The sequence below is a fragment of the Urocampus carinirostris genome, chromosome 7 (genome assembly GCF_059441175.1).
Source record: "Urocampus carinirostris isolate Australia breed hairy pipefish chromosome 7, RoL_Ucar_1.0, whole genome shotgun sequence".
Taxonomy (NCBI): Eukaryota; Metazoa; Chordata; class Actinopteri; order Syngnathiformes; family Syngnathidae; genus Urocampus; species Urocampus carinirostris.
The window spans coordinates 9,855,676-9,883,380 of record NC_142355.1 but is presented as its reverse complement, the minus strand read 5'-3'; the positions used below and the strand labels follow the sequence as shown (position 1 = coordinate 9,883,380).

The 27,705-nt window shown below is 39.6% G+C and overlaps 1 protein-coding gene across 1 annotated transcript; it reads right to left on the bottom strand.

Moving 5' to 3' along the window:
* Positions 1–28: 28 nt before the first annotated feature.
* pard6a (par-6 family cell polarity regulator alpha) lies at positions 29–27,345 on the bottom strand. The gene is made up of 6 exons (XM_088339680.1): positions 26,983–27,345; positions 21,263–21,485; positions 14,447–14,736; positions 12,387–12,512; positions 7,156–7,352; positions 29–388 (listed from the first exon to the last, which is right to left on the bottom strand). Exons 1-6 carry the CDS (start codon positions 27,046–27,048, stop codon positions 121–123), a joined length of 1,170 nt encoding a protein of 389 aa, XP_088195806.1. The 5' UTR covers positions 27,049–27,345; the 3' UTR covers positions 29–120.
* Between the last annotated feature and the right edge of the window lie 360 nt (positions 27,346–27,705).

Genomic DNA, 27,705 nt, shown 5'->3' with positions numbered 1-27,705 from the left:
GTATCGGTGAATCAACTACACACACCCATTATTACTAATATTGTTTTTATTACATCACAAAGCACTAATGCTGTGCATATTGTTATTGCGCACACCCCAGCAATAAACGTAGGGTTGTATTCACATTGTTATGATGTTACCACCCTCTCTCATGCTCCGTTGAAGGCCGTTCCCTTGATGACCGTTTTGAGCGGAGCTCAGGGTTGATGCCATGTATTCAGGCATGGAGATGCTCTGTTGAAGATTTCGAACGGCAGAGCTGCTGTGCAATCGTTCGCTGGTGAGGTTTGTATTGTGCGAATGATAGAATGTCAAACAGTCACTTTCCAGAATGAGGTCGCCGTCATCATCGTCTTCTTCGTCACTGTCACCTTCAACAATGCTGTTACTGGAAGAAAAGAGTTGAAAGACATGTTATGAACAGTATCTTATGCAATTTGGTGTAAGATGAAATTCCTACTCCGCTGATTTTGTGAAGTTAAAATTTGATTCAGGTATTGCTATTTTTTGAGGGTCTTCACACCATCTGATAATAGAACCCAGAAGTATCCGTAAGAAGCTTCACACCCTTGGAACCACTTCTTTGACCTGTTGCCTTCTGGTAGGCGCTACAGGTCCCTCTGAAGAAGGACAAAAAGGCTCAGAGAAAACTTATTCCCTAGGGCCATCACCACCCTAAACAAGGGCACAAAACTTAAAATATACATATTTTGGGGTTTTCATCTTTTTTTGTTGCTGCTAAATGTTATTGCACAAAACTGTGAAAATATATTCGGACTTATTTTGGTGTTTTTGTCGTTTGGGCCGGAGCCCGAACCCGCCCCAAATTTCAGGCCAGGTTCGGGCTTAAAATGTCAATCATTAAGTCGGGCTGGGTTTCTCTCTTGCGTCTTTTTTTCTTTTCTTCCCTTAGTGGAGGGTCTGAACCATGCACTTACTTTTCCTCGTGTAGTTATTTGGATGACTGCTTTTTACTTCAACTTAAGTAATATTTTTCTGAAGTAACCGTACTTGAGTAACATACTTCGTCACTGCAGTTCGGTGTCAAATTGCGCACTTTGGCGCCTAAGTTATATTATTCAGATACATTTATCATAAAAAACATGCTTACTAAATTATCAGTTTAACTCCAAACCCACAAATCAAAAGACATTTTCATCTTTGTTGTCACAGTAGAAAATGCACGGCTTCCTCTTTCCATCTCCACCTGGCTTATGTCAGACCTCATTTCTGCTTTTCGCCAATAGCTTACAAGCTTTACAAACATTCTTTCTGCTTTTCCGCCCAATATCTCACTATTTGCATCTTGTAATATGCAGAATGTGATTTTCTTTTCGTTGCAATTATGTTTAGTTTCCTTTAGCTGCAAATGCGGGCTTTGGCGCCGAAGTGTTGATTTCTGCGCTGCACTTGATTTGAGGGACTCGGCCCCAAGTAAATCCCAAGTTCCGTACCTCAGTCGAAACGCGGAAAAGCTTCAGGTTTACCTTAGCTCCGAAGTTGAGCTTAGGGGTATTTTGGTTTCTTGTATAGTTTGAGTGTACTGTTTACGCAACATTGTAAGATTTTTGTATGGTAATGTACTGAGCACTGCAAACCTCTCATGGAGGATGGATTTTATAAAAACCGTTTAAAAAATGCCAGGCTGAATAGTAGGCCCTCAGACTTTTGATCTTACGTAATTTATCCTACCATTCTTTGATTTGATTTTCTCTTTAAAGTCTTTATTAACCCTCGAGTGCCGAGTGTAAGGTCGGTGCAAACAATGTTCACTACATAACTAATTTCTAACTTGAAGGGACATTTTGAAACGCCACACTTTTCCGATTGATATTACACTCAATGACATTGAGATGTCATCGATACCGAAAATGAATACCAATACCCTTTGTACAGAACCTCCTATAAAAATACTGATATGTTTTCAGAAAATCCCTTCTATCCCAATATATTTTTCCTTAATATTTTTGTTATTCAATGACAATTTACCATTCCCCTAATTTCCGGTTTCTGTTTTGAAATGGCAACTGATATGCAGCTGATACTGGTACCAGTTACTATTGTCAATAACTATGCTTTATAAAAGGCTTGTATTGGCACCAAATTAGTGCAGTAAAGTCTTGACAATAACCATTCACGTACTATGTGTTTTGAACAATCAGACAGAACCAGAGTAACCAGTGAATACTATTGCATGAACGGGGAAAACATGCAAACACACAGAAACAATTGAATTAAACCCAAGAACTGTAAACTGGGATGTGGATGTGCTGACTAATTACCTACTGTGCCACAAGTGTGCAATGTTCTTCAGCCCACCTAATAATAGAACCCAGTAGCTACCAGGAAGTCTCAAGCACATCCAATTTGTGACTTATTTCGCTAAAAACTTGTAATCCAATGAGTTCCCCCCTAAGGACAGCTGAAAATACCTTACCAGAGCCAGGTCATTATGATTTTCTATGATCAATTTTGTGGTTGAGCGAGCCTCATTACCCCTTACTTAAAATATTAACCTGGTATTAACATAGTAACAACAGAGTAATAACATTTTAAATTAGCATTTTAGAAATGCATATCAAACGGTATGCCCTTTGCGCCAATACTATCAAAAAGTAGCTCTCACCTTAATGTTGGAGACCCCAGCTCGAATCAGTTATCCGCAATTTCAACTATTTAATTTTTGGAGTGCTTGAGATCAGTGTCCCCCGGCACCACATTTGGTCTTGAACCCCAAGTCTGATTGAGCATTTTTGATTGTAACAGGATTCGAACCCAGGTCACAGTGGTGAGAGCGCCGTACTCTTACTGAACAACCAGCTATGTAATTTCATTGCGGATTTCACTATTACAATCGATTTGTCACTTGCAACGAAATGAAGAATATAACTTTTTGTCATTGCAACAAGAGAAACACACAAAAAAAGTTAACATTTGTCTCTGGTACCATGACTGAAAACAGAGCGAAAATGACATCTTCTGCCTTTTCGCAAGTCATCTATACCACAGGTTGTCCAGACAGCTAAGCTGAACTTGGACCTGTTAAGACTATGTGGGACACAACAGAAAGTTTATGTCCTGTCAAGAACCAAAAAGTGTTATTTGGTCATTATTTCTTTCACAAATAGTGTTATTATTTACATTATCTTCTGACTTTTGTTCTGTGAAGGTTATTTGGTTACAATTTATCTCCAGTTTTAGGAATAACGCTTTTATAAATATTGACGTTTTTTCAGTGACGGGGTTATCTAACTAATTATTTTTTCTCCCACTCTTGCAACACCGTTATCGTTATTGACGGTCCAAAGTGTTTAAAAAATTCACCCTCCGTGAAAGGTTTGCATTTCTTAGTGATGGGCGTCGCGACCTCGTAGCATTTTCGGTTGATTCGCAAGTTCTCGTAAAAGAGCTTTAAGTTGTTATACCTTTTCACAGCGTTCGTTTCCAGTTAGCTTTTTGTAGTCAAAATGTTTCATCTAGCAGTGCCTTTTGATATTACATTTCTGAAAAACAGCCGCAGTCTTTTGGCAAATTAGGCAGACGTAGTCGTTTCAGATTTCGGTGAAAAATAGTCCAATTTCCACTTGTCTTGGAAGTGGGGCCCCTCACAGTCGACTTTCCTTTTTTTATTTACAGTCGGAAATGGGGTGGGCTAAAATTCTCACGTAAATCAGAAGGCAATTTAGCCATCATCTGGTGAAATTGTGATTATCTTTTTTTTGTACAAATTCACGTAAGACTGATCAACATTACAGGTAGGCCACATATTATTAATTTTTAAGACAGACGCCACGGGCCAGTCAGAATTTTATCACGGGCTGTAACTAGCCTTCAGGAAAGACTTTGGACATGCCTTGCTTAAACTATTGGACCTTATTTTCAAAATACTGCGCAATGGAAGGTTAACTAATTGTAATGTTGACTTTGCATATTTGTATTTTTTTTTACATTGCTGCTTGTTTTGGTTTGATTCTCTTGACTTTTCTTCTGAAAGAATTGTAATGAAAATATTACTATTCGGCAGCACGGCAGTGCAGTGGTTAGCGCGTGTGCGGCACAGTTCTGAGGTCGTGGGAACCTCCTGAGTGGGTTCAAATCCAGCTCCCGGCCTTACTGTGCGGAGTTTGTATGTTCTCCCCGTGCTTGCGTGGGTTTCCTCCGGGCACTCCGGTTTCTTCCCAAATTCCAAAAATATGCATTTCAGGTGAATTGGCCGGTCCAAATTGTCCCGAGGTGTGACTGAGCGAGTGAGTTGTCGTTCCCCGTGTGCCCTGCGATTGGCTGGCAACCAGTTCATGGTGTCCCCTGCCCACTGCCCGATGATTGCTGCGATGGGCTCCAGCATCCCCGCGACCCTACTGAGGATAAGCGGTGCAGCTGATGAGATGAGATGAGATGAGATATTACTATTCACATATTTTATAGTGTTTACGTTTGCCTATTTTATAGAGTTTATCGATCGATACTAAGCTGTATTTACTCGGAAAGGATTGAAACCAAACATATCTCCCACCCTTATTCAAACAAGTAGCGGAACCTTATTCACTGCTAAACAAACAAGATTGTCCCGTTCAACAAAATAGCAACTTCCTGAATGAAGCTTGCCATAAAATATGAACTCCAACTTTCCGTTTTAGCGTTTTCTTTTTAATCAAATGTGGCAAAAAGAACCAATTTGGGGTGTGTACATCAGCCCCATTGACTGTGCATTGTTGCTAAGACTGCTACCCATGCTTTTAGCGAGTCCACAATAATGGCTTTTGTGCATAACTTGTGTGTTTTTGACTCGTCCTACACGCTATCCAATTGGGCGCAATCAAATAGCAAAGTGGCTTGTGGTTTTCTTTTGATACGACTCAGTAGCAAGGCAGCAGCTAATGGCCAGTGCAACGTTGTCTAATGGCAAGAGCGTAATAAACCAACTATTGATTTCTCATATTTCTCATATTCCTAGTTCCTAGGGGTGCACATTACAAACAAACTCACCTGGTCCGTGAACACTGCATCACTGGTTAAGAGGGCACAGCAGCGCCTGTACTTCCTGCGGAGGATGAGGAGAGCCCACCTGCCCCCACCCTCCCTCATCACATTCTACAGGGGCACCATAGAGAGTATCCTGACCAGCTGTATCTCTGTGTGGTGTGGAGGCTGCAGCGCTACCGACTGGGGTAGTGTGAGGAGGGTAACGAGGACAGCAGAGAAAATAATCGGGACTACACTTCCCTCCATTCAGGACATTGGCCAGAAGCGCTGCCTATCCCATGCTAAGAACATTACCGGGGACCCCTCTCACCCCCATCATGGACTGTTCACTCTGCTAGCCTCTGGGAAGAGGTTCTGCAGTGTGCGGTGCAGGACCACCAGGCTCCGCAATAGTCTAGTCCCCCTGGCCATTAGACTGTTAAATGGTCAATCTAACATATAGTTAACTTAAATCTAAACGGCTGCTAATCTGACTTTTTGCACTACTGGCAGTTTTTTATAGCTTGCCACTCATTGCACATTGCTCTCTGCACTATGGTAAATTACAGCGTTATTGTTACAGTGTTAATGTTACAGTGTACCTGACTTGTTAACCTGACTGCCCATTTTGCACATCTGGTTAGCTACTCTTCTTGCACTATCGGCACTATGGTAAAATACTATACGTAGCCAAAATACAAACAACTTTATTTATTTCTGTACATTCAAGGAAACTGTGGGGGTCAGATGCATCGACATTTCGTTCTGTATACACGTGTACTAGAATGACAATAAAGTAGATCTGAATCTGAATCTGAATCTGAATATCCAGAGTTCCAAATTCAACCAGTTTGTAAGGACTTAGCAGGTCAATGTTTCAATGTTTCCAATACCATTAAAAGGAAAAACCCCAAATATGAATCATGTATTTTGCAGGGTCACAAATATATCTGTGTTTTACAAATGCGATTTTTAATATTGCGTGTACATTTAGCGAGACATATGTTTTTTAGATCCTGAGTAAATTACCAAAATGTTTGTTTTTAAGACGAAACTCTTCCCATACAGGAAATGGGTAAAATGCCAGTAATGTAGTTTACATTTTCAGTTGCTGGAAGTTTTTCCCATTTACATTTACCACTAGATAATGCTACCTTCAATATTTTGCTTGGCCTATAAAAAAGTCCACAATTGAGACATAATCCTTGTACTAAAACACATTTCAGGGGTCACTAGGAAGAACCTATACTTCTTTGCACACAGTGAAATGTCCTGTCCTATTCTCTGAAAATACAGTTTTATCTTTGGTATTATAACAGTTTCCAGCACATATTCCGAAGTGGTAACATAAGGTTGTGATTAGAGAGGCATACATATCAAAGAACTTAATTCAACTAAGTAAAGTTTCTGTCGCAATCCTGCACTCGGGTTCCTCTTTAAGTTCAATCTCTATCTATCAATCTCTTCTCTCCCTCAACCTAACCTTATTTGGTAACTTATTTCCAGGTTAAACTTTTCTCCTCGCAGCTGCGGTCACTTGTCTTGATTTCACACCCTATCACGACTCTCCATCATCACTGTTTTAGCTCTCTGCCCCCTTGGCTCTGTGCTAGTTCGTTGCCTTCCTTGTCACGTTCCAAGCACTCTTGTCTCAGTCTTTTGTGATTTCATTGTATGGAACCCTTGCCTGCCCTTCGTTATTACGAGTACCGTCTTACAAACTCCTGGACTTTCACCTTCGCTGTTTGGTCTTACTGGAACACCGACCCATCGCCTGATTCTTGGACCATGATTGTTGCCTCGCTACCTGACTTCTCATGTACCGCACTTTGCCCAAATAAAATACCACCATTTGAAGTACTAATCTGTCTTTGTGCACATTACTCCCGCACCACTCCTAATAAGTTCTGGGGAAACAAACAGGCCACCTTTGAGTCAAGTTATGGAGGTGAGGTGTGTTCCAAAATGTTTGCTCTCAAACAAAACTACGCGAAACAAAATTTTGATTTAATCTGTTTTGGAAACAACATTTTTATATAATTGAACCTCCTTAACCTTATGGAACGATAACTATTTTTCCAATACTTAGGTTTGGTTTTCCATATTTTTAATACGTCGAAATCCATCCATATTTTCATGTTCTTCCATACATGTGTAGGAATCCAGAAATTAATTTGAATTGTCTCATCAAACCTGGCAGTGATGGGAGTGCTGAGAGAAGCAGGACTTTTTGAATCATGTGACAAAGCAGAGCTTGTTGATCCATTTGAGCCAAAGGAACCAGAATTTCCTGTAGATCGACTCCCACGATGCACAACGTTGTTCCTCTGGTTAGCTGGTTTCACAGTCACAATTAGATTGTGGCTGTTGGCCACCATCATGTCTGTAACCTGAAAGAATGTCATAAATAATGCTGTAAGGTCTTAATTCATACAAAAAAATGCTTGTGATTATCGATATACAAGTTTAACGTTTACAGTACTGGGTGTTCTAAAAGTTTGGGAAACATTTTGACATTGAATAACTTGGAAAGTATTAAGGATATTAAAACACACCCGGTAAATCCAGAAAATTTGTAATTATTTCAAAAAGTCAAATTTATTTATATAGCCCTTAATTCCAAAAAATTCTCAAAGGACTGCACAGGATTACAATGACACAATCACCTGATCTTAAACCAAAATGCGGGCAAGGAACAACTCAAAACCTCAGCGTGAGGAAAAAGAGAAACCTTGAGAAGGGACCTCACAAGTGGTATCCCCCTTTCAGGATGACCAGGGTGAATTAGATTTAGCATTACAGTACACAAACATAGTAAACACTAGGTAACATGTTGAAAATTTGTCCGGAAAGTGCATGACAGCAGCGACGCCCCCAGCCTATAAACTAGTCCAGAAAGTCTATGACGGCCACGACGCAGCTTCCCATCTCTGCCAGCTGGTCCATGCAGGGGTTCACATGCTGCAGGTCAAACAGCTTCTTTTATTTGCGGATCTACGTCTCTTGGGTAAGGGGGCACATTGACCAAACTTTTAACAAATCCCTACAAAAATAAATTGTGAGATCTGGGTGGCCAGGACATGAGATCGAGATAATTTTGCCCTGACCATGTGTCTGACAGTGTTGTGTTCAGAAACTGCTTAACACAGGGGTCCAGTGTGTGGCACCTCATTCTGTTGGGAAATGAAGTCAACAGACTCTTTCTCTCAATTAGTCCATTAACCAGCTTTCCAGTATGCTGAGGTACATCTCTCCATTGATTGTTGCTCTTTCAAAGGAGAATGGTTTATCGACAGCTTTCTTTGATAACACTAGCACACAACAGAAAATCATGAATAGCAAAAGCTGTTGCAATCATTGACAACGCAATACTAGGACGCATTTGGCAAGAATTTGTCTATCGACTTGATGAGTGTGTTGTGACTAATGGTGCTCACATTAACCTTTGACAATTCATGTAAAATTGAGATTACAAGCTTTCTGAATTGACCAGATGTGTTTTTATATCCTTAATAGTTACTGACATATTCAATGTCAAAATGTGCTTTTGGAACACCCTTTATATATTGGATTATAACTCTTTCAAAACCAATTTAACTGCAAGTATTTTGTTTCATACTAGTCAACCTATGCATTTATAAAAAAAATATTATCTGCAGAAGGCAGCACGGCGGCGCAGTGGTTAGCGTGTGAGCGGGACAGTTCCGAGGTCGTGGGAACTTCCTGCGTGGGCTCAAATCCAGCTCCCGGCCTTACTGTGCGGAGTTTGTATGTTCTCCCCGTGCTTGCGTGGGTTTCCTCCGGGCACTCCGGTTTCCTCCCACATTCCAAAAACATGCATTTCAAGTGAATTGGCCGGTCCGAATTGTCCCTAGATGTGAATGAGCGAGTGAGTTGTCTGTCCCCGTGTGCCCTGCGACTGGCTGGCAACCAGTTCAGGGTGTCCCCTGCCCAATGCCCGATGTTTGCTGGGACGGGCTCCAGCCCCCCCGCGACCCTACTGAGGATAAGCGGTGCAGCTGATGAGATGAGATGAGATTATCTGCAGAAATATTTCAATATTCAGTTGAACTGTCTTTGTTTTCATTGATAACAACGTAGTGAAGATTGTCGTGATCGTGAGATTAGACATGGCATCCCAGAATAAACACCTAATGAAGGCTTTAAAGAGGAAAAAATTAAAAGAATGTCAGAATAAATAGGCAAAAACATTTACAAGGTATTGCTTTGAGACTGAACAGTAATGCAATATTATTGGGCAGCAACTAGAAATCCCAAATATGTCGATAATTAAGATATGAATACTAATTTTTTCCATAGATAGGCAAGATACAGTATATATTTTTTACAGTCGTGCCCACTTGTTTAGGGTGCTGATGGCCCTGGGGAAGAAACTCTCTCTGAGCTGGTTCGTCCTTGTTTTAGGGACCTGTAGCTCCAATATGATCATATTACAATAAAGGCATATTCTATTCTATTCTATTCTATTCTATTCTATATTCATAACACATGTCTTTTTTGTGTAATTCATTTGACTTTATTAATTGTCATTTCAATTTAGGAATTGTTTAAAATAATTTTCAAGGGTCTCAAACTTGCAGCCTGGGGTGCAATTGCAGCCTTCAGGGTGATAGTTTGAGGCCCCTGCCCTAATATGAAAGTAAAGGGACAGTGAGTATTATTTGACCAATAGATGTCGCCATATTTTGTCTTGTAACTGAAAAGGAGTGCTAACAATCACAAGTAAGAACACAAATCACAGATACTCAAAGTGATCGAATTGCACGATATTCACTTTGTAATTTTTTTTCACCAGGATTTTGATTTTTCTGGTAGCTGTAGCAGAAAGATTTCTGACATGTCAGCTACCTCTAGGTGAAGCTCATGTTATGTAAAATAAATAAATATCTCGACCTATGAGTATTTGTGAGAAAATGCACATTTATATATATTCATGTATTTTTGCTAATCATTTAATCGAAATTGTTTTTTTGTACCACTCAGAGCCACTGAATAATAATCACAGTTCCTTTAAGTGCAGTTTGTAGGGATAATGGATTATTTTAATACAGAATGATTGATTAAGTTTCATATTAATTCTTTTTTAAACCTCCTTTAAAAAAAAATTAGAGAACAGTGGAATGTTTTTGAACTTTTTTGTGGAAAACCCTATATGGGCCGTTATCACCCAGCCCCTAGCTCCAGCAGCCCCTAAGCAAATTGAGTTTGAAACCCCTGGTTAACTTACATACCGTCGCTGAATTTAAACATGGCTAAAAGAGAAAAAGTGAATCTACATTTTGTCAAACCGGAAAGTGTTTTGTGAAATTTTTACGATGAGTACAAAGGCGAAAACAAAATTACAAAAAGTGTGACAAGGATTCCTGGTAAGAATATTTGACATACTGAAACCAAAACAAAATTCCTTGCACATGCTTGTGCGCATTGATGGCAGGAGTGAAGAAGTTTTCAACACCCTCAGTGCTGTTCTGCAGTAGTTTTACATGTTTTAATAAAATCCCCTGAGAATTAAAATAAAGATACAATTTTGGGGGAAAAATGTATTTTTTTAGCTTGACCTGAATGCATTTTAGTCACCCAGGAACGACAGCTATGTTGTTGTTTCAGAACATGACCTGTTTTTCCAGCCGGTCTGCATATCAAAACCTACATTCATACCTAAAGGCACAGTCTTTATTATTTTCTGCCTCCTAGTAAGAGAAAACATCATTCATCAAAGATTTGTTTTTTTGAAAAAGATTTTATAAACGTGCGTTTTAAAAAATGCTCATAGGTTAAAAAATCAGTATGTATGTTACATAATATAAGCCTCATCCAAAGGGAGCTGCCATAATTGTCGGCCATCTTGTTGCTAAGGGTACAAAAAACCTCAAAAAGGCTAAGCAAAAAATGATAGGTATAATGATGCGTTTTGGTCACTGAGTCTCCACAATTTGTATTACACCTTGTGCTTTGCAGCACTCAATTTCGGTTGCACTACACCAGGGGTCGGGAACCTATGGCTCGCGAGCCATATATGACTCTTTCTATGAGTACCTATGGCTCAGAGACAAATTTGATTGCATGCAAATTTTCTCCATCTCGTTCAAAACTTGAGCCATTAATCCTGTTCAGGTACACACAAAGCCAAACCAAAGCTGGATTTTAAAGCAGTACTTCGCAGAATATATAGGGCACGTTTTTCACTACAATTTACAGTCAAGGTGTCACACCCAAAAAAATAAAAAATAAAACTTGTTTTGGCTGTACAACGCTAAAGAATTCTTTATATAAAAGCTCACTATATAATCTGTGTTCAGTGTTCAGATACCTTATGATGAATCCACAGAACAAACTGTAAATACGCCAAAACACCGGAAGAGAACTTCAAGTTATTTGATTGGGTGAGTGGGAGGGATGGGTGTAGCTATGCAAAAAGTGCAAGCACTCCCTCCCATCTCTCGCCCTACTCCGTCTGCGCCAAAGGTAACCACATCAGGCTCCCTGTTTGCAGAATGTTGTGACGTTTTTACAAAATAACTGCTTGCATCTGGTTTTGAAACCAATATGTATGAAAAAAAGGTCAAAATGAGTTAAACCGATCTTGAGTAATTGCAAGAAAGAGACAAGTTTAAAGTGGTACGTTTGTTGATTTTGGGACACGGGCTCTGGCATTATTCTCTTTTCATAATTTTTATCAAATCATCAAAAATAAATGAGCTGAAGACTAAGCTTTTGTCTGGGGCGCGGGTTTAGCAATTTAGTAAATTTGTCTCAAAATAAATGATATTTCGCTTTTATGGCTCTTTGAGTCAAAAAGGTTCCCGACCCCTGTACTACACGATAGAGCAACATTTAATGGTCAAATATTAAAAAGTGTCCTATCCATCCAATCATTATCTGCATTGTTTATCGTCACTAGGGTCACGGGAGTACAGGAGCCCATCCCAACCATCTTTGGGCAGTGGGCAGGTGACACCCTCATCTGGCTGCCAGCCAGAACATAGGTACATATTTCTCTTGTGCTTTTTAGCACTTGTTTTGGTTGCACTACACAACACGGCAACATCTAGAGCTCAAATAATACACAATGACGATTGAAGGGAACGGAACCAACTTAAGCTCAAGCATTTTCCTGTCAGCCCATTTTTTACTGTTTTCATTTCAATCACTTTGTTAATTTGTTGTGTTTTTTGAATTGATTGTGTCCTTGGTTCCGATATGTAACAAAAAAGGGAAAAATGTCAACAAATAAACAAAAACACATCAGAAAAATTAGTGGGAATTCATGAGAGATAAAATGAAATAAATATCTGATGCAAGTTAAAAAAAAAATCGCCATGACTCTCTCTGACAAAGAGACAGAAAAGTGTTTTGAAAGCCTAATAAAATTTTAATACAATTATATTCATAGTAGCAGTTACCTGGTCTAGTGATTTCCCTGTCACATCAATACCGTTGACCTCTAAAATTTCATCGTTCACCCCCAAAAGTCCGGTGCTCTCTGCAAGGCCACCACGCACAAGTCGGGATATGAACACTCCTGGGACCTATGGCAGGAAAAAGGTTGAGGTCATTAATAAAAAGATAAAAAACAAATTATATTGTCATTAACACACTTAGTACCGTTACTTTTATAAACGTTTTCACAATCATTGTCCGTAAGTGCCGAAACCGTAAAAATATGTGGGTTTTTTTGTTTGATCTTGAAAAACTTTTAATTAGGGGTTTGGCACAGCTCATCAGGAAGTATAGAGCCTCTGGAAATGATTTTAGTATGAATAATCATTAGATAGCAGGAGTGTTTTTGTTATATCTTTGTCCACACATCGAGGGAGGCCTCACTTTCCAGTTTCGCTACTTGTATCCCTTGATTGAAGTGTGTAGGCGGCCCCATATGGCTAGTACAGGCGCAGTGTGATCAAACTAGAAAATATACTCATAAGTACAGACGTTTTTTTCTTTCTAGAGAGGGATAACGTTCCATGCAGGTCCGCAGGAATGCGATCCCGATTGTGATCGAATTTCTGTGATCACGTCACCAGAAACATCGGGCGCTGAAAGGTTCCTGTATTGATCATGCATCAGTTTAGCTTTCTGGCAATAATTCTGTTATTTTGCAAGCAACGTGCCTTTGTGTTAATGAAAAGCATTGTTTGGATATTGGAGGTATCACAAATGCAAAAAAAGAGCACCACAGTGAAAGTTCTACTTGAGATGCATCATTTCACAAAAATACATTTTTTGGGAACACTTATTTTTAAGAAAATTAGCATTTCTCAAATGTTGTTTTCTGAACAATGGTAAAATCTAGTACAGTGGAACCTCGGTTCTCGACCATAACCCGTTCCAGAACCCTGTTCGAAAAGCGATTTGTTCGATCACCAAAATCATTTTTCCCATTAAAAATAATGTAAATCGTTTTAATCCGTTCCAACACCCTGAATGTTTACCTTGAATGTTTAACGTAAACTTAAAGCTAACCCAGGCTAATCGTACGTTCGCCTTATCGTAATCTTCCGTACGAAAGATTATGCTAACATGATCATGTAAAAAAAAAATCAGGTCGTTTACAAGTCATTTAGCACCCGGGTCTCCACAACAAGTGGTGAGCGGTTCATTGGAAAGGGGGCTCCGTTCCAACACCCTCAATGTTGGGCTCCGTTCCAACACCCTGAATGTTTACTGAATGTTTAACGTAAACTTAAAGCTAACCCAGGCTAATCGTACGTTCGCGTTATCGTAATCTTCCGTATGAAAGATTACGCTAACATGAACGTGTAAAAATAAAAAAAATGATAAAGAAAAGAATTATGAATAGGATTTCTTACTTTTGTGGTGGTCAGCAGAAGGCGCAGGCAAGATCAGACACTTGCACACCTCCTTCATATTTTGCTATTATTTCTTAAATGCAATAGTTGTACGCACTACTTTTCTTTTTTCACCTGTAGCAACTTTGCTGCTTGCACTGACTTTCTTCGGAGGAATAATTACGGGCTAAAGCACTTCGTACACCTATATTAAAAGCGAAAGAAAAACGAAGCACGTCTGCACGCGATAACAGTTGGTCAGGAAAAGAGCGATCTACACTTGTACGCCGCTCAGCATCGCACCCTAGCGTACGCACTCACGCATTACCGGCGTTCGAACTCCAATTTTTTGATCGAACAGCGAAGCAATAATTTCTCGAAATTTTGGGTCGGACTCCGATTTGTTCGAACTGAGAGGCGTGCAAAAACCGAGGTTCCACTGTAACAGGCTTGGTAGCTACAGAACTACATTTTCTGTAGGCCTTCAAAATGAGTCAAAATGGCAAGAATTGGCGGGCGCCGGCTCTTTCCATTTGAGAGAAACGTCAAACATGGAATGAGTTAATCTCCATTAGTGAAAAACATTAAAAAATATAGCAGAAGATAAAAACGGAGTGGTTCATTGCAGATGGTCCCATGAAAAAGGACAAATGATTCAAAATGATGAATCTTACCTTTTCTACACCATAAGGCGTCACTCGCATACTAGCCCCATCTCTGATGTAGAAGCCCAGAGGTTTATGGGTGCCGTGCTTGTGGAGTCGCACACGTCGATGTGTTTCAGGTAGGATGTCCACATCAATGATTGATGAAATTTGACGGAAGTTCTGTGGTCGGCCTATCATCAGACCTGTTTTGCTCTTCGAGTGGGCAGACATAGAGCCGGTCGGACGTAGCCCTGTCAAACCCAAGCCTTTTTTCCGCCTTTGGAGGGAGTTGGTTGCAAAAATTGCTGGTTCATCTTCTGTATGGAAACAGAAAAGGGAAAAATTGTTATTTTATTGGGGTACTGTTTAAAAGCATACAAAAGCAAAGATTTATTAACTCATGGTGTGGCTTTTGTATCTCTTTAGGTGCTCTGTTCCAGGAGGATTAGAGATACCTGTCATGATTGTTGATTGAGCGCAGCTGCGATGGCTTATTCGGCGCCAACAACCCGGACAGCTGATTGGCTGAAGCTCTCTTTTCAAACCCCTGGCTTCCAAGAGGAAGCCGTCAGATCATTATGCGAACTGTTGCCACCAGCTCAGTAAGCCTTTTTGTCTGACTCCGTTCCTGCCCTGCTTTTCTCTGCCTGACCTTCGTTGCCAACCTGTTTCCGGACCTGACTTCGCCCCGTTGTGCCTGCCTGTTACCTGACCTGTTTTGCCCCGTTACCTGCCTCCCTCCTCTTACCGACCTTGTTTTCAAACTTGACACCGCCTTTGCTCTCCAGTCCCGGCCAACGACTTGCAGTTCCCGCCTGCCTCCGATCCTCCTCGCCAGACACGGAAGTGCCACTTCCGCATCACCCGCTCCTCTTGTCCGTCAGCCATCGGATCGTGGAAGCAAGACCTGCTCTCCCTCTTTATCAATAAAAACGAGCGCTATTGGGTCCTTTGTCCATTTCTGGTCTGTGACAATAGCATTGTAAAGCTTTCAAGACAGATTTGTATTGAGTTTGCAACAGGTAGCATATGAGTGTATTAGAGTTTAGCCCTCGATCAAGCTGTACCTCCAGACCATGTAAAAGTTGTTAATTGTCAACATTTTCGTCTTCTTAAAACTTACTAAAGGTTTAAAGTTTAGGAGACACTCAAAGGAAGAGAGCCAAGCCTTTAGATAATAAATTGCAACCTATTCTAAAAGCCCTCTCCTCAGCCTTTTCCTTTTTATTAAATTTCCCGAGTTACAAAAGGAGATGAGCTCTGAAGAGAGTGGCAATCAAAGAATAGCAACATGATTGGCTGACAGGGACATTGATGTAAACAGATTCCCAAACAACAGTGCGCAACAAACGGGTAGTCAAAATAACAAACGGCCAGGGTTGGGTAGGATTACTTTAACTTGATTAATTTCAATTACTTTTGGATTACTCCAATACCAAATATGCTAATAAAAGACAAAAGAAACTAAATATGAATAAAATGATGACTCAAAACACGTGGTAAGCTTTCTCTCTTGGCTTTGATCTCTTTGATCCCCGGCAAAACTAACATAAAATGCGACAGAAACAAAATGAAAATAAATCCAAACAGCTGGCCAACATCATTTTTGCCGTTCCATGTATTCCGTTAATCCCCAAGCCTGCACAAAATTTAGTGATTTTATTCATATTTAGTTTATTTTGTCTTTTATTAGCATATTTGGTATTGGAGTAATCCAAAAGTAATTGAAAGTAATCCAGTTAAAGTAACCCTACCCAACCCTGCAAACGGCAATGTTATTTCCAGGTTTCCAATATTAAAACAGAATGCATTTATCACATACATCTTGACCAAAATAGGAAATCACTGTTGCTTTGTTCCGCACCACAAAAATATAATCTTATCCTATTAGCGGATTTTGTTTATTTTATGTATGTTCCTTATTTTATGGTAAATTGTAATTTTTCCTCAATTAATTTAAGAAAAGTAGAATTATTTTTAGACGAAACAGTATTATTGTCAGAGCCAGAACAGATGGTAGACCCAAACGCGTAATGTTTCACACAAAGGTTTATTGGGATATCGAGGAAACAAATGCCAGCGATCCGGTGCTCGCTGGACAGGAGGAGCAAGCAGCTCACGGGATCGGAGCGTGATCGGAATGCGGAAGTTAGTGGAATTGCCGGGGCGGGAGATTGGAGCGTGGTCAATGGGCAAAACGGGTCGATAGTCGGAGCGGGAGATCAGAGCGTGGTCGGTGGGCAACAACGGGTCGATAGTCGGAGCGGGAGATCACAGCGTGGTCGATGGGCAAAACGGGTCACTAGCCGGAGCAGGAAATCAGGAGCAGACAAGCAGGATACGGATGAAGACGAGACAGATGGGAGCCAGAGTCAAAGTGCTTGCCTTGCGTATGTAGAGGTTCACTGACGGACGTACAAGGAGTGACTGGATTGCTGAGTTTAATTGGAGGGGAATCAATCAGGCAACGAGCAGCAGCTGGCGCCAAACGAGCGGGCACAGGTGAGGGCAATGAGTAATCATGACAATTATCAGATGTTAGAAAATTTTGCTGCTTCTCAGAAAAATTAGAAAACAACGTAAAACAAATTCAACAATTCACTCATCTGCTAGATCAGGGGTGGCGAACACCTGGCCAATAAGAATGCGGCTCTTTGCCTCATCATATTTTCTATATACTGTGGCTCTTTACCTTGTTTCATGTTTAGTTTTTTTTTTGTGTGTATTGAGGGTGGACACTTTCCTTGAAATCAATAAAAGAAAAATACTGTATTGTAAGGAGAGAGGAGTGTGTTATGGGAAATAAAATGTTTTTAATTGTGTGTGTTTGTGTGTGTCTGTTTGTCATGGCAGGTCAGTGTGTGGTGTGGCTCTTTGACTTTCACAGTTAAAAAATTCGGCTCTTTGTGTCAAACTTGTTCGCCACGCCTGTGCTAGATGAAGCAAATTTGCCTATGGTACTTCAAGTAGTAACTTTGTTTTTTTTACTAGAAAAAAGTAAAATATCTTCAACGAATAACTTTAGTTTACTCTTAAAATCTTGATCTTAAAATTAGAACAATTCTTCTGACAATGAAGTTTTTTTGCACTTCACTATTTATTCTTCCTCAAAGATCTTGTTTTTCTAGCATTTTTTACACTCAAATATCTACTACAAAATGTCTCCAAAAAGTCTCCACTAAATTCAAATGAAGAGTACTCCAACCTCATATTTTTGTTCTGATGCATTTGCGAGGTGAACAAGCGGACAGTTTCCAATCTTAGTAAAAGAAATGTACCCAAGAGCTCCTAGCAATTGAGGTACAGTGGAACCTCGGTTTTCGAACGCCTCTCAGTTCGGACAAATCGGTGTTTGACCAAAAATTTCGAGAAATTCTTGCTTCGCTGTTCGGTCAAAAAATCAGAGTTCGAACGCCGGTACGCTAGGGTGCGATGCTGAGCGGCGTACGGGTGTTTTAGCCCCTAATCATGCCTCCAAAGAAGGTCTGTGCAAGCAGGACAGGTGAAAAAAAAATGTTCGTCCAACTATTGCCTTTAAGAAAGACATAATAGCTAAATATGAAAGAGGTGTACGAATTTCTGATCTTGCTAGTGAATACAGCATGGCTAAATCTACTATCAGTACGATAGTAAAGAATAAGGAGGCTGTGAAATCACATGATGCGGCTAAGGAAGTTAGCGCTATAAGCAAGTTTTGGAAGAGGTTGAAAAACTTTTGATGATTTAGGTAAGAAATCCTATTCATTATCCCTTTTTTTAATTTTTACACGTTCATGTTAGCGTAATCTTTCGTACGGAAGATTACGATAACGCGAATGTACGATTAGCCTGGGTTAGCTTTGTTTACGTAAAACATTCAGGGTGTTGGAATGGAGCTCCCTTTCCAATAAAGCGCTAGCCACTTGTTCGCGTTAGCGTAATCGTTCGTACGGAAGATTACGCTAACGCGAACGTAAGATTAACCTGGGTTAGCTTCATGTTTACATTCATGGTAAACATTCAGGGTGTTGGAACGCATTAAAACGATTTTACATTACTTTTAATGGGAAAAACGATTTTCGGTGATCGACCGAATCGGTTTTCGAACAGGGTTCTGGAACGGATTATGGTCGAGAACCGAGGTTCCACTGTAAAAAGTTGCCACTGTGCTACTATCCTTAATGTGCTAAATAAGAACACTTTACTTTATCTCCGAATGGTGTTTTATTAAATCGAAATTTGGTGAACCAGAAGACTCATTTACCTCCATCCTTTCCTCAAAAATAGTAACTCATGAGCTGCCAATCATATTTGGGTGAGGCTTTGCTAATAGTTCAGAGAATGCTTACATTTTTTAATGTAATCAGTACACCACGAGATATAACAAAATATTATTCCCTCTAAGCTTGAAGAAAAACTTAAAATACATATGGAGCAGGGGTGTCCAAACAACGGCCCGCGGGCCAACTGCGGCCCGCGGGTCAGTTTTTATTGGCCCGCAGCAAATTCTGAAAATATAGTTGAATATGGCCTGCACATGGCGCTTGAGCTCAAATCTGATGCACATCTCAGTTCGAACACTAAATGGAACCAGTAACGATCCATGCATTTGGGATCCCCTGAACTGGAAAACATTGGAATTGTGTTTCCTTTGCTTATTTAATGAACATTCTTGTCATTCATTTGAACTGTCATTTAAATTCAAAGTGTATTACTGTGTAACTCATTCTGACACAAAATAGCTCGATTGCTAATTCTAAACCCTATCAGTCCAGATAAACGTAAATTTTGCTACTAAAAATAGGTTAACAACGAAATTAGAGTAGATGACCGGCTATCAAACTGAAAAATAAATAAAACACCCATCCATCCATCATCTGCACCGCTTATCTTCAGTAAGGTCGCGGGGGTGCTGGAGCCCATCCCAGCTGTCTTTGGGCAGTGGGCAGGGGACACCCTGAACTGGTTGCCAGCCAGTCGGAGGGCACACAGGGACAGACAGGTCACTGGCTCATTCACACCTAGGGACAATTTGTACCGGCCAATAAACCTGACATGCATGTTTTTGGAATGTGGGAGGACACCGGAGTGCCCGGAGGAAACCCACGCAACCCACGGGGAGAACATGCAAACTCCACACAGGAAGGTTCGATCTCAGGACCTCAGAACTGTGCCGCACACGCGCTAACCACTGCCCCGCCATGCTGCCCGAAATTAAACATATTTAACAAAATAAATATTACCACTCCTCAAACCTAGAACAAGTCCAGTAGCTTTTCTTTCCTCTGTCTAACAGCATAGGAGCTACACTCAGGTATTGCTGAGGTTTGTATTCGAGACTGTATCGCTATATACAAAAAATGTAATCAATATTTTTTCTCCTCCTGGCCCTTTAAAAATATGTTTAAGCCAATGCGGCCCGCGACTCAAAAAGTTTGCCCACCCCTGATATAGAGGGTCCACAAACTACACGAGCATTTGATCCGCCCCCTCTAAATTGAATCATATTCCAACTGTCCTTCAGCTAGGCACTCATGACCAATGTTACCTGTAATTTTCCATGGCTCTGAGCGTTCACACAAAGTCGGTGAGCAGCGCTTGAAACAACAGTGAGCCACCATAATGTCAAGTGTGGCAAGATAATTACTTATCAAACATGTCCAAAACTTGACATCAAGTTACATTTTGCTGAGTTTCCGACAATGCAAAATGATTTTTCTCTTTTGAATGAATTGACTCATGTACTATTGCAAAGGTTGTACGGCCTACAAACGTCATTTGTTTTTACAACAATTCTTTCACAAGATATCCATTTCTTTTTATTTCCTGATATATTTTGTCACATAATATTAACATTTTTGGGGGCTTATTTAGTCGGTTGTAAGATACAAAACTGTACTTAATCACATTTTTTAGTGGAAGTACAATGTTGGCAACAAGATTCACTTGATATCATTGGAAATTATTTGAATGCAACACAAGCTTTTTATTCTTTTTTCTGTGTTTTTTTCTACTTTTTAAAAAAAAATTCCTTTAAAAAAAAAATCTCATTGTGTTTATTTTTTCCGAGCTGTTACTTTTTTCTTTTTGTTCTCTATTTACTTTTTTTCCCTACATTTCTTTCTTTTCTTTTTTTCTGGCATCTTTCTAAATTTTTCCTTCTTTTTTCTCTTCCTTTTGTTTCTTTTTTTCTCAGCTTTTAACTACTTTTTCATTTTGGTATTTTTTTCTTTTTTGTTCTTTTCCCTCTTCCTTTAAGTCATTTTGTGCATAATTTTACTTAATATTTGGTCATGTTGGGATTAAAAAAGCAAAAACAACCTGAAGAGCCGTTTAGACCCTTTTTAGTGAGCCGAGCCGAAGAAGCCAGTTCTCAACATACTCTACTAACTTTACTCAACTTCGTTCGACTTCAAAATACGGCATTTGGGACACAACGTCAGGGGAACCCGTGTATTTTTACCTTCATGCACTGTAACTTTGACTTAAGTCGCTTCTTAATAAGTACTTTTGAGCCCTCATTTTTGTGCGCTGGCTAGATTTTCTTGTGCGCTGAGAATGTGCGAGCAGTACGCAATTGCGCACGCGCGCAGCTTAGAGGGAATACTGCTCATGACCCTCGTTGCTTCCCAGTGTTTACAATGCCTACTTTTTCAACTGCAATTCTATGTTCTAGGTTTTTATTTGCAGATCAGTAGTTGTTATTTTGTTATGTTTTCAGTCAGTAAGGACGTCACCTTGAGGTAAGTGTTTATGAAGGTCCGCCGCTACTTTTGCGTACATTCAATTTTCACATGGGGGTTCTGGTCCCCATTAACCGCGATAACAGAGGGATCTGTACTATGGTTATTTCTCCATCCTTACCTTTTCTGGTTATGATAATGCGGAGTAAAGGATTTGCTGATGAGATAGCCTTCTGGAAGTTATCATCATTGTTGATTGGTAGAAGGTCTCCGTGGTCATCTGCATATCCCAGTATCATGTCTACTTCAGGGATACGGTGGATAGTTTGGAGGAGGCTGTAGAATTCTGGGAAGCCACCAGGGCAGTTCCGTTTAAAAGCGAATCGCCGGTATTCAGCATCGAACTGTAAACCAGTCAGGGAACAGAAGAAATGCCACTTTAGTGGAGGAACTGACATGCATGGAAGATTATATGTAAATATGTGAATGCATATATTGTTAAAGATGTTGTATCCAATCATTTTTATCTTTTTCACAGCATCTCTTGGCATTTAGATCAGGGGAGGGCAAACTACCCACCAAGCTTTTTAACGATAAAAATATAATGACAATGCATATAAAAAAAGTAATACTAATGCTAAATGCTATTTCTGTGCCACTCTGGTTCTTAGTGTCCCTTGGTGGTGTGTTTTTTTTGGATTCGTTTATTATTTTATTTAGTGTTTAAAAGAGGGTTATAATATATTACTTTTTTTTTCAGTGTTTCAAAACCAAATGTATGGAATTAATTGATTTATAAAGCTATATAAATTATAATATGATTCATAACTGTCGATGTCTGCATTTATATTTAGTCATAATTGCACAAGAGAAAAAAATTAATGTACGTGCACAAGCATACATTATCGTCGAAGTATCGGATTTGAGATTTGAGACTAATCATTTTTATTTTCCGATACAAGCAATCCATATTCTGCAAAATTTTTAAACTCAATGTGGACCACGTCCCAAAATGTTTACCCACCCCTCATTTAGGTGACTATGGCGGAGCCTTATGAACAGGGTTGGATTGAACTCATTACAAAGGAAGACATTTCTTGAATGCCAATACAGTTCATGCGTTTCTAATAACACAGTGTTTTAGAAAAGTGAGTACACCCCTCATATTTCTGCAGATATTTCATCATACTGTTTAATTGAACAACACTGAAGAAATATTGATTTGACACAATAAAAGGTATTCTGCGTAAAGCTGAAATAGCAGTGTATATTTATATTTCCCCATATATAACTCAAAGTATAGCCATTAGTAGCTAAACCCCTGGTAACAAAAGTGAGTACACTCTTAAGTAGAAGTTCCTGAAGTTTAATATTTCATGTGGCCACTGGAATTGCTCTTCCACTCCTCCATGACAACATGCAGAGCTGGGGGATATTCAAGATGCTGTGCTTCTCCATCTTCTGCTTGAAGATGCACCCAAAAATTAGATTGGATTTAGATCTGAAGACATGATTGGCCATCCCCTTTACCCTTAGCCCCTCAGAAAAGCCGTGGTTATTTTAGATGTGTATTTGGGGTCATTGTCAGGCTGAAACATTGCCCTGCAACCCAGTTTCTGGAGGGAAGGGATTGTTTTCTGCTCCTATTTTTCACAATACATGCTTGAGTTCATGTTTTCCTCAATGAAATGCAACTCCCCAACTCGTTGCACTCATGCAGCCCCAAACCATGACATTCCCAACACCATGCTTGACTGTAGGCACGACACACACATGTTTGTACTCCTCAGTTTCACACCATCTGAGACCAATTAATGAATCTTTGTCTCATCAGACCAGAGGATATCATTCCAGTAAGCCATGGCCTTTGTTAACATGCTTCTTTTCATTGTGTCAAGGTGATGTTTTCTCAGTGATTTTCTATTAAACATTAAAATAAAATCTCTGCAGAAATGTGAAGGGTGTTCTCACTTCTGTGGCATACTGCATGCCTGTCATAGCTGCATAACTGTCAACTTATAGGTTCCCTATATCTTATGCTTTTTTTGATCATTTTAAATTGTGTATGTGGTTTTTACATATTAGGGTGGTCCTTATTTTTCGACTTTTAAAATTTCATGCTCTGACCCCTTGAATATGTTCCAATATATACAAAACGTAATTAGGCAAAGTTTCATCAAAATCAAAGGATATTTAGAGGTCGCTCAAGGCCTCTGAAATTTTGGTATGAAAAATAAGGATTTTTCGCACATTATATCAGACCTAGTGTACAAAGTTACTTGTAACTTTTCTTGTGTTACAATTATAAGCAATGGACTGAAATTGGATGTTCTAAAACGCCGTACACATAGGGTTAAGATTTCCGTTTTTTCTCGAAAATTGCCAAAATTTTACCATTTTGGGAAATTTCAAAGTCGTTGAGCTACCTCTAAATATTATCCAAATTGTTCAAAATTGCACACAGTGTGTTTTTATCGATATAAGAACATATGCGGGGGGTCAGAGCCCAATATTTAAAAAAAAAAAATTTCGACCCCCATTAAGGACCACCCTATTACATATTTGTCCTGGAAAAAAAAACTTGTTTTTTGTTAGACCGATTTCTTCTTGCCCATTTCGGGTCTAATATCTAATCTGCTATGTATAGTAAGCACCACCTAATTTACTGCAAGTGGAGAAAGAACTAAGAAAGATGCGAAAATAATCGTTGGGTTGTTTATTTGGTCAATGAAATAAGCTTGTTTACACAAATTATGTTGGTATTTATCCTACATAGTCTGTCTTGCTGTGATAAATAGGTGTTGCGTTGTGTTTTTAAGGTTTGTTATCACTTAATGAGTGGCAGGGCTCTTACACCAAGATCTTGGCCAAATTCTAGCACTTTTTAAGGACTTTCAAAGCCGTGTTTCTAATGTTTCCAATCCAATTAAAACTTGGATGCATGACCTTCCAGTACATGAGTGGGGTCAAAAATTAGTAGGGGAAAAATTCTAATGACATCATGTCATAAACATGTTTTATGAGGAATACCTGAAATATGACAACATTAGAACTTTTTTGAATTTTCAAATATTTTGAAGAATAACAACCCACGGTGTTATTTTCGACCCCACTTAAGCATCTAAGGGTTAAAAGAAGAAATTCGGTGTTATTTGTGAGTGATTTACATAAAAAGTTTTTGATATTGACTGTGCATTTATCAAGACATATGATTTTGAAACCTTGAGTGGATCTGAACAATACATATGCAAATATTATTGAAGGAAATCTCTTCCCGTTGAGTAACAATGAGAGTAAATTGTAGTTTATATTTTCAGTTGCAGGAAGTTCTTCCCATAACAATTTACCACTGTTGAATGCTACCTTGATTTTTGCATGGCCCATAATAAATGTCAATAATTGATACATAATCCTCACACTAATACAAATGTCATACGTATGTTTAAGCGTAGCATGCACCGGTCCTCTTGGGTGTAACCCGTAAGGGGAGATGACGCTTCGTAGGACAATGCTGTACAAAATAATGCCAGCTGCTGTTGATCACGAGAGACTGATAAATGCACCAGGGAGCAGTGTCATCGTCATTTTAAGCAGACGTGTTGAGAAACACGGCGACAATCTCAACATAAGAATTCAAGGATTTTGATGATTACAAGCACCCGTACGAACCTTGAAATAAAAATGTCAATAAAGACCTCCTGAAGAATTGCAATTACCGTATTTTCCACACTATAAGGCGCACCTAAAAGTCTTAATTTTTTTCAAAAGCTGACCATGCGCCTTATAATACAGTGCGCCTTATATATGGCTCAATATTAAATCGCAAGGTCTCCGCCGACTCGATTTTCCCCCGAACGTGGAGTAGTCCGCGGTGTATGCAGGGATTTATATACCGGCGTTTCATTGGCTAACCAATGTGTCAATGATCATTTGAATCGATCGCTATTGGCTAAAGTTATTCGTAGCCTCGGATAGGCTAGATGGCCGAAACAAACCCTGCAATTGGCCAAAAAAGATGTGTCAATCATCAGTCAAATCGATCGCTATTGGCTGAAGTTATTCGGAGCCTCGGATTGGCTAGAGGGCCAAAACAAACCCTGCAATTGGCCGAAAAAGATGACTGAATAGCAAGCTTGCTAAACTACGCCATAAAGAAACATGTTTCATTAGTCTGTATTTGTAAACATTTTACTCTCCTGGATTGACTACACTCACGGTTGTAAGACCATGATTGCGTATCATTATTGAACGTGAGAACTTAGGTGAGCTATGCGGCTTTATATTTTCCCGGTATCTTGTTTTAGAACGATCTTGATGTTGCTGTGATGAGTTGAGTGAATTAAACTCAATTCCAAGTGTTTATTGTCATATGCACAGTAAAGTTGCGAGCGAAAAAGAAAATAGAAACTAAGGAATGGTTGGCATTTCTTGAATCCCAAGACTTTAACCTTCCGAATCATATTTGAAACGATGCATTTGAGTGACATCGTACGGACACCGCATCCGCACGTGTCTACGACACGTATTTGCTTCTTTGCACGCTTTGGGAATGTTAAGGGGGTAATCAGTTTGACTGAATCATCTGACTGTTTTGTCGACGTTCCCATTGTAGCGCCTTATAATCCGGTGCACCTTATCTATGGAAGATATAGGACCAAAAACTATAACCCGGTGCGCCTATAGTGCGGAAAATACGGTATTAATAAGGGGAGGAATTGGCTGAACTGGCTATGTAACATACCTGTCAACCTGTACGTTTTTGCCGTACAAAGTACGTTCATTATGGATTTTAAGATGTGTACGATCTACGAGAAAATCTGTACGGAAAAACGCAAATTTGTCAATGATGGGTACCATCCGGTATACACCGACTATGACGAAACGGCAAATCAATCAAGTCAAATGACTTCGCCGCGGTAGCCTCTATCTCGGTATTGTTGCTTTCGTTGCAAACGAAGCGAGCGGTTTGATGTAGTGAAAGTAAGTCCGTTTCTCTTTAGAGAACAGGCTTTTTCGGCTCAACTCATTAAAGAGAGCCGGCTCTCAAACGGCTCACTTGCTTTGATGCATTACATTACGAATTATTATGTTGTATAAAGAAGTTAAGAAAAAAGGAAGTATAAAATGAGAACATGAAAAAAGACAGGTTTGTGGTTATCCCCTTTAATCAGTATAGTCAAGTCAAGTCATTTTTATTTGTATAGCCCTAAATCACGAAGAGTCTCAAAGGGCTTCACAGATTATTACACTATATTAGCAACAATAATTTAATGCAGAAAATGAATGATATAATTTGAATAAGAAAATGTATTACTCTACTTAATTATATTTGCATGTATTTTTTCCTTCTACAGTGAACCTCCAAGCTACTAAATTTTTGAACTTTCTTTATAATAAACCTCATTCATGTCGAGCAACTCAGGATCTCACGACAAAATGTTAATTAACAATATATACGATATAACCAAACACATGTACAATATAACATGTTAAACCACTTAAATAAACACGTTTGAAAAAAAATATGTTGTCAGATTATTTTGTATTTTTGTATAGTTTGTAAGGGCATGGAGCCGTGGAGGTTGACAGGTATGATTCAAGGATTTTGAGGATTACAAGCACCCGTACTAACCTTGAAATTAAAACATCTGCAATTATATAGAGCGTTTCAAGTCAATGAAGACCTCCCAAAGAATTGCAATTATTAATAAGGGGAGGAATTAGCTGAACTGGCTATGTAATAAATAATAATATAGTGTATATATGGACCAAATCAACCTGCCTCGGGTACTAAAACCTGTTGTATATAAAGTGTTTGAGAAGGCAAATCACAGGCACCCATCTGCAAATGACAATAAAGCCAAACGTGAGCAATTCCCCGACGTTCAGGCGTTCACTCACTTTACTTTTGACCTCCACTAAGCGATCCGAGGCTTTAAACGACGTCTGCTGTTGCTGTCGCGACATTTTTGACTCGGGCTGTGCAAGCAAAAACTGCGGCACTGCGGCGGAATCATTCAGCAAAATGTGACAGTTGTTGTTGTTGTTCTCCTCGTCAGCTTCCGAATCTCCCGACAGGCGAGAAGCAATCCCGGCGAGATTCTCTTGACATATCAATCGCTTTAGGGGTTAAACGTTTACGAGTCAAATGAAATGGCCGTCTTTCTCCAAAAGTGGGATCATCTGCATATTGTGTTTGTGATGCCAGGCGAACCGATGTGGATCTGCCTCCAATCCGGGGAGGCGGGCGGGCGGAGGGCGGAGCATGATGGAGGGTAAACGTGCATAACAATGGCATGCTTTCCCTCGGTTGCTATCCGGAGAATTCCTTTCATGACCGCAATACACCTGTGCGCGTGCGTTTGAGTTTGCTCTTCAGTGTGTTGTGCGGAAGAACGTGTGTAGAAAAAGAGCCATTAAATCATTTAAAATATAGGGCGATTTTACGTTCAGTTCTTCAGAGCAGGGGTGGGCAAACTACATGTGGCCCAGCAGGGTTTTTCATACCTGTCAACCTGTACGTTTTTGCCGTACAAAGTACATTTATTATCAGGGTTGGGTAGGGTTACTTTAACTTGATTACTTTCAATTACTTCTGGATTACTCCAATACCAAATGTGCTAA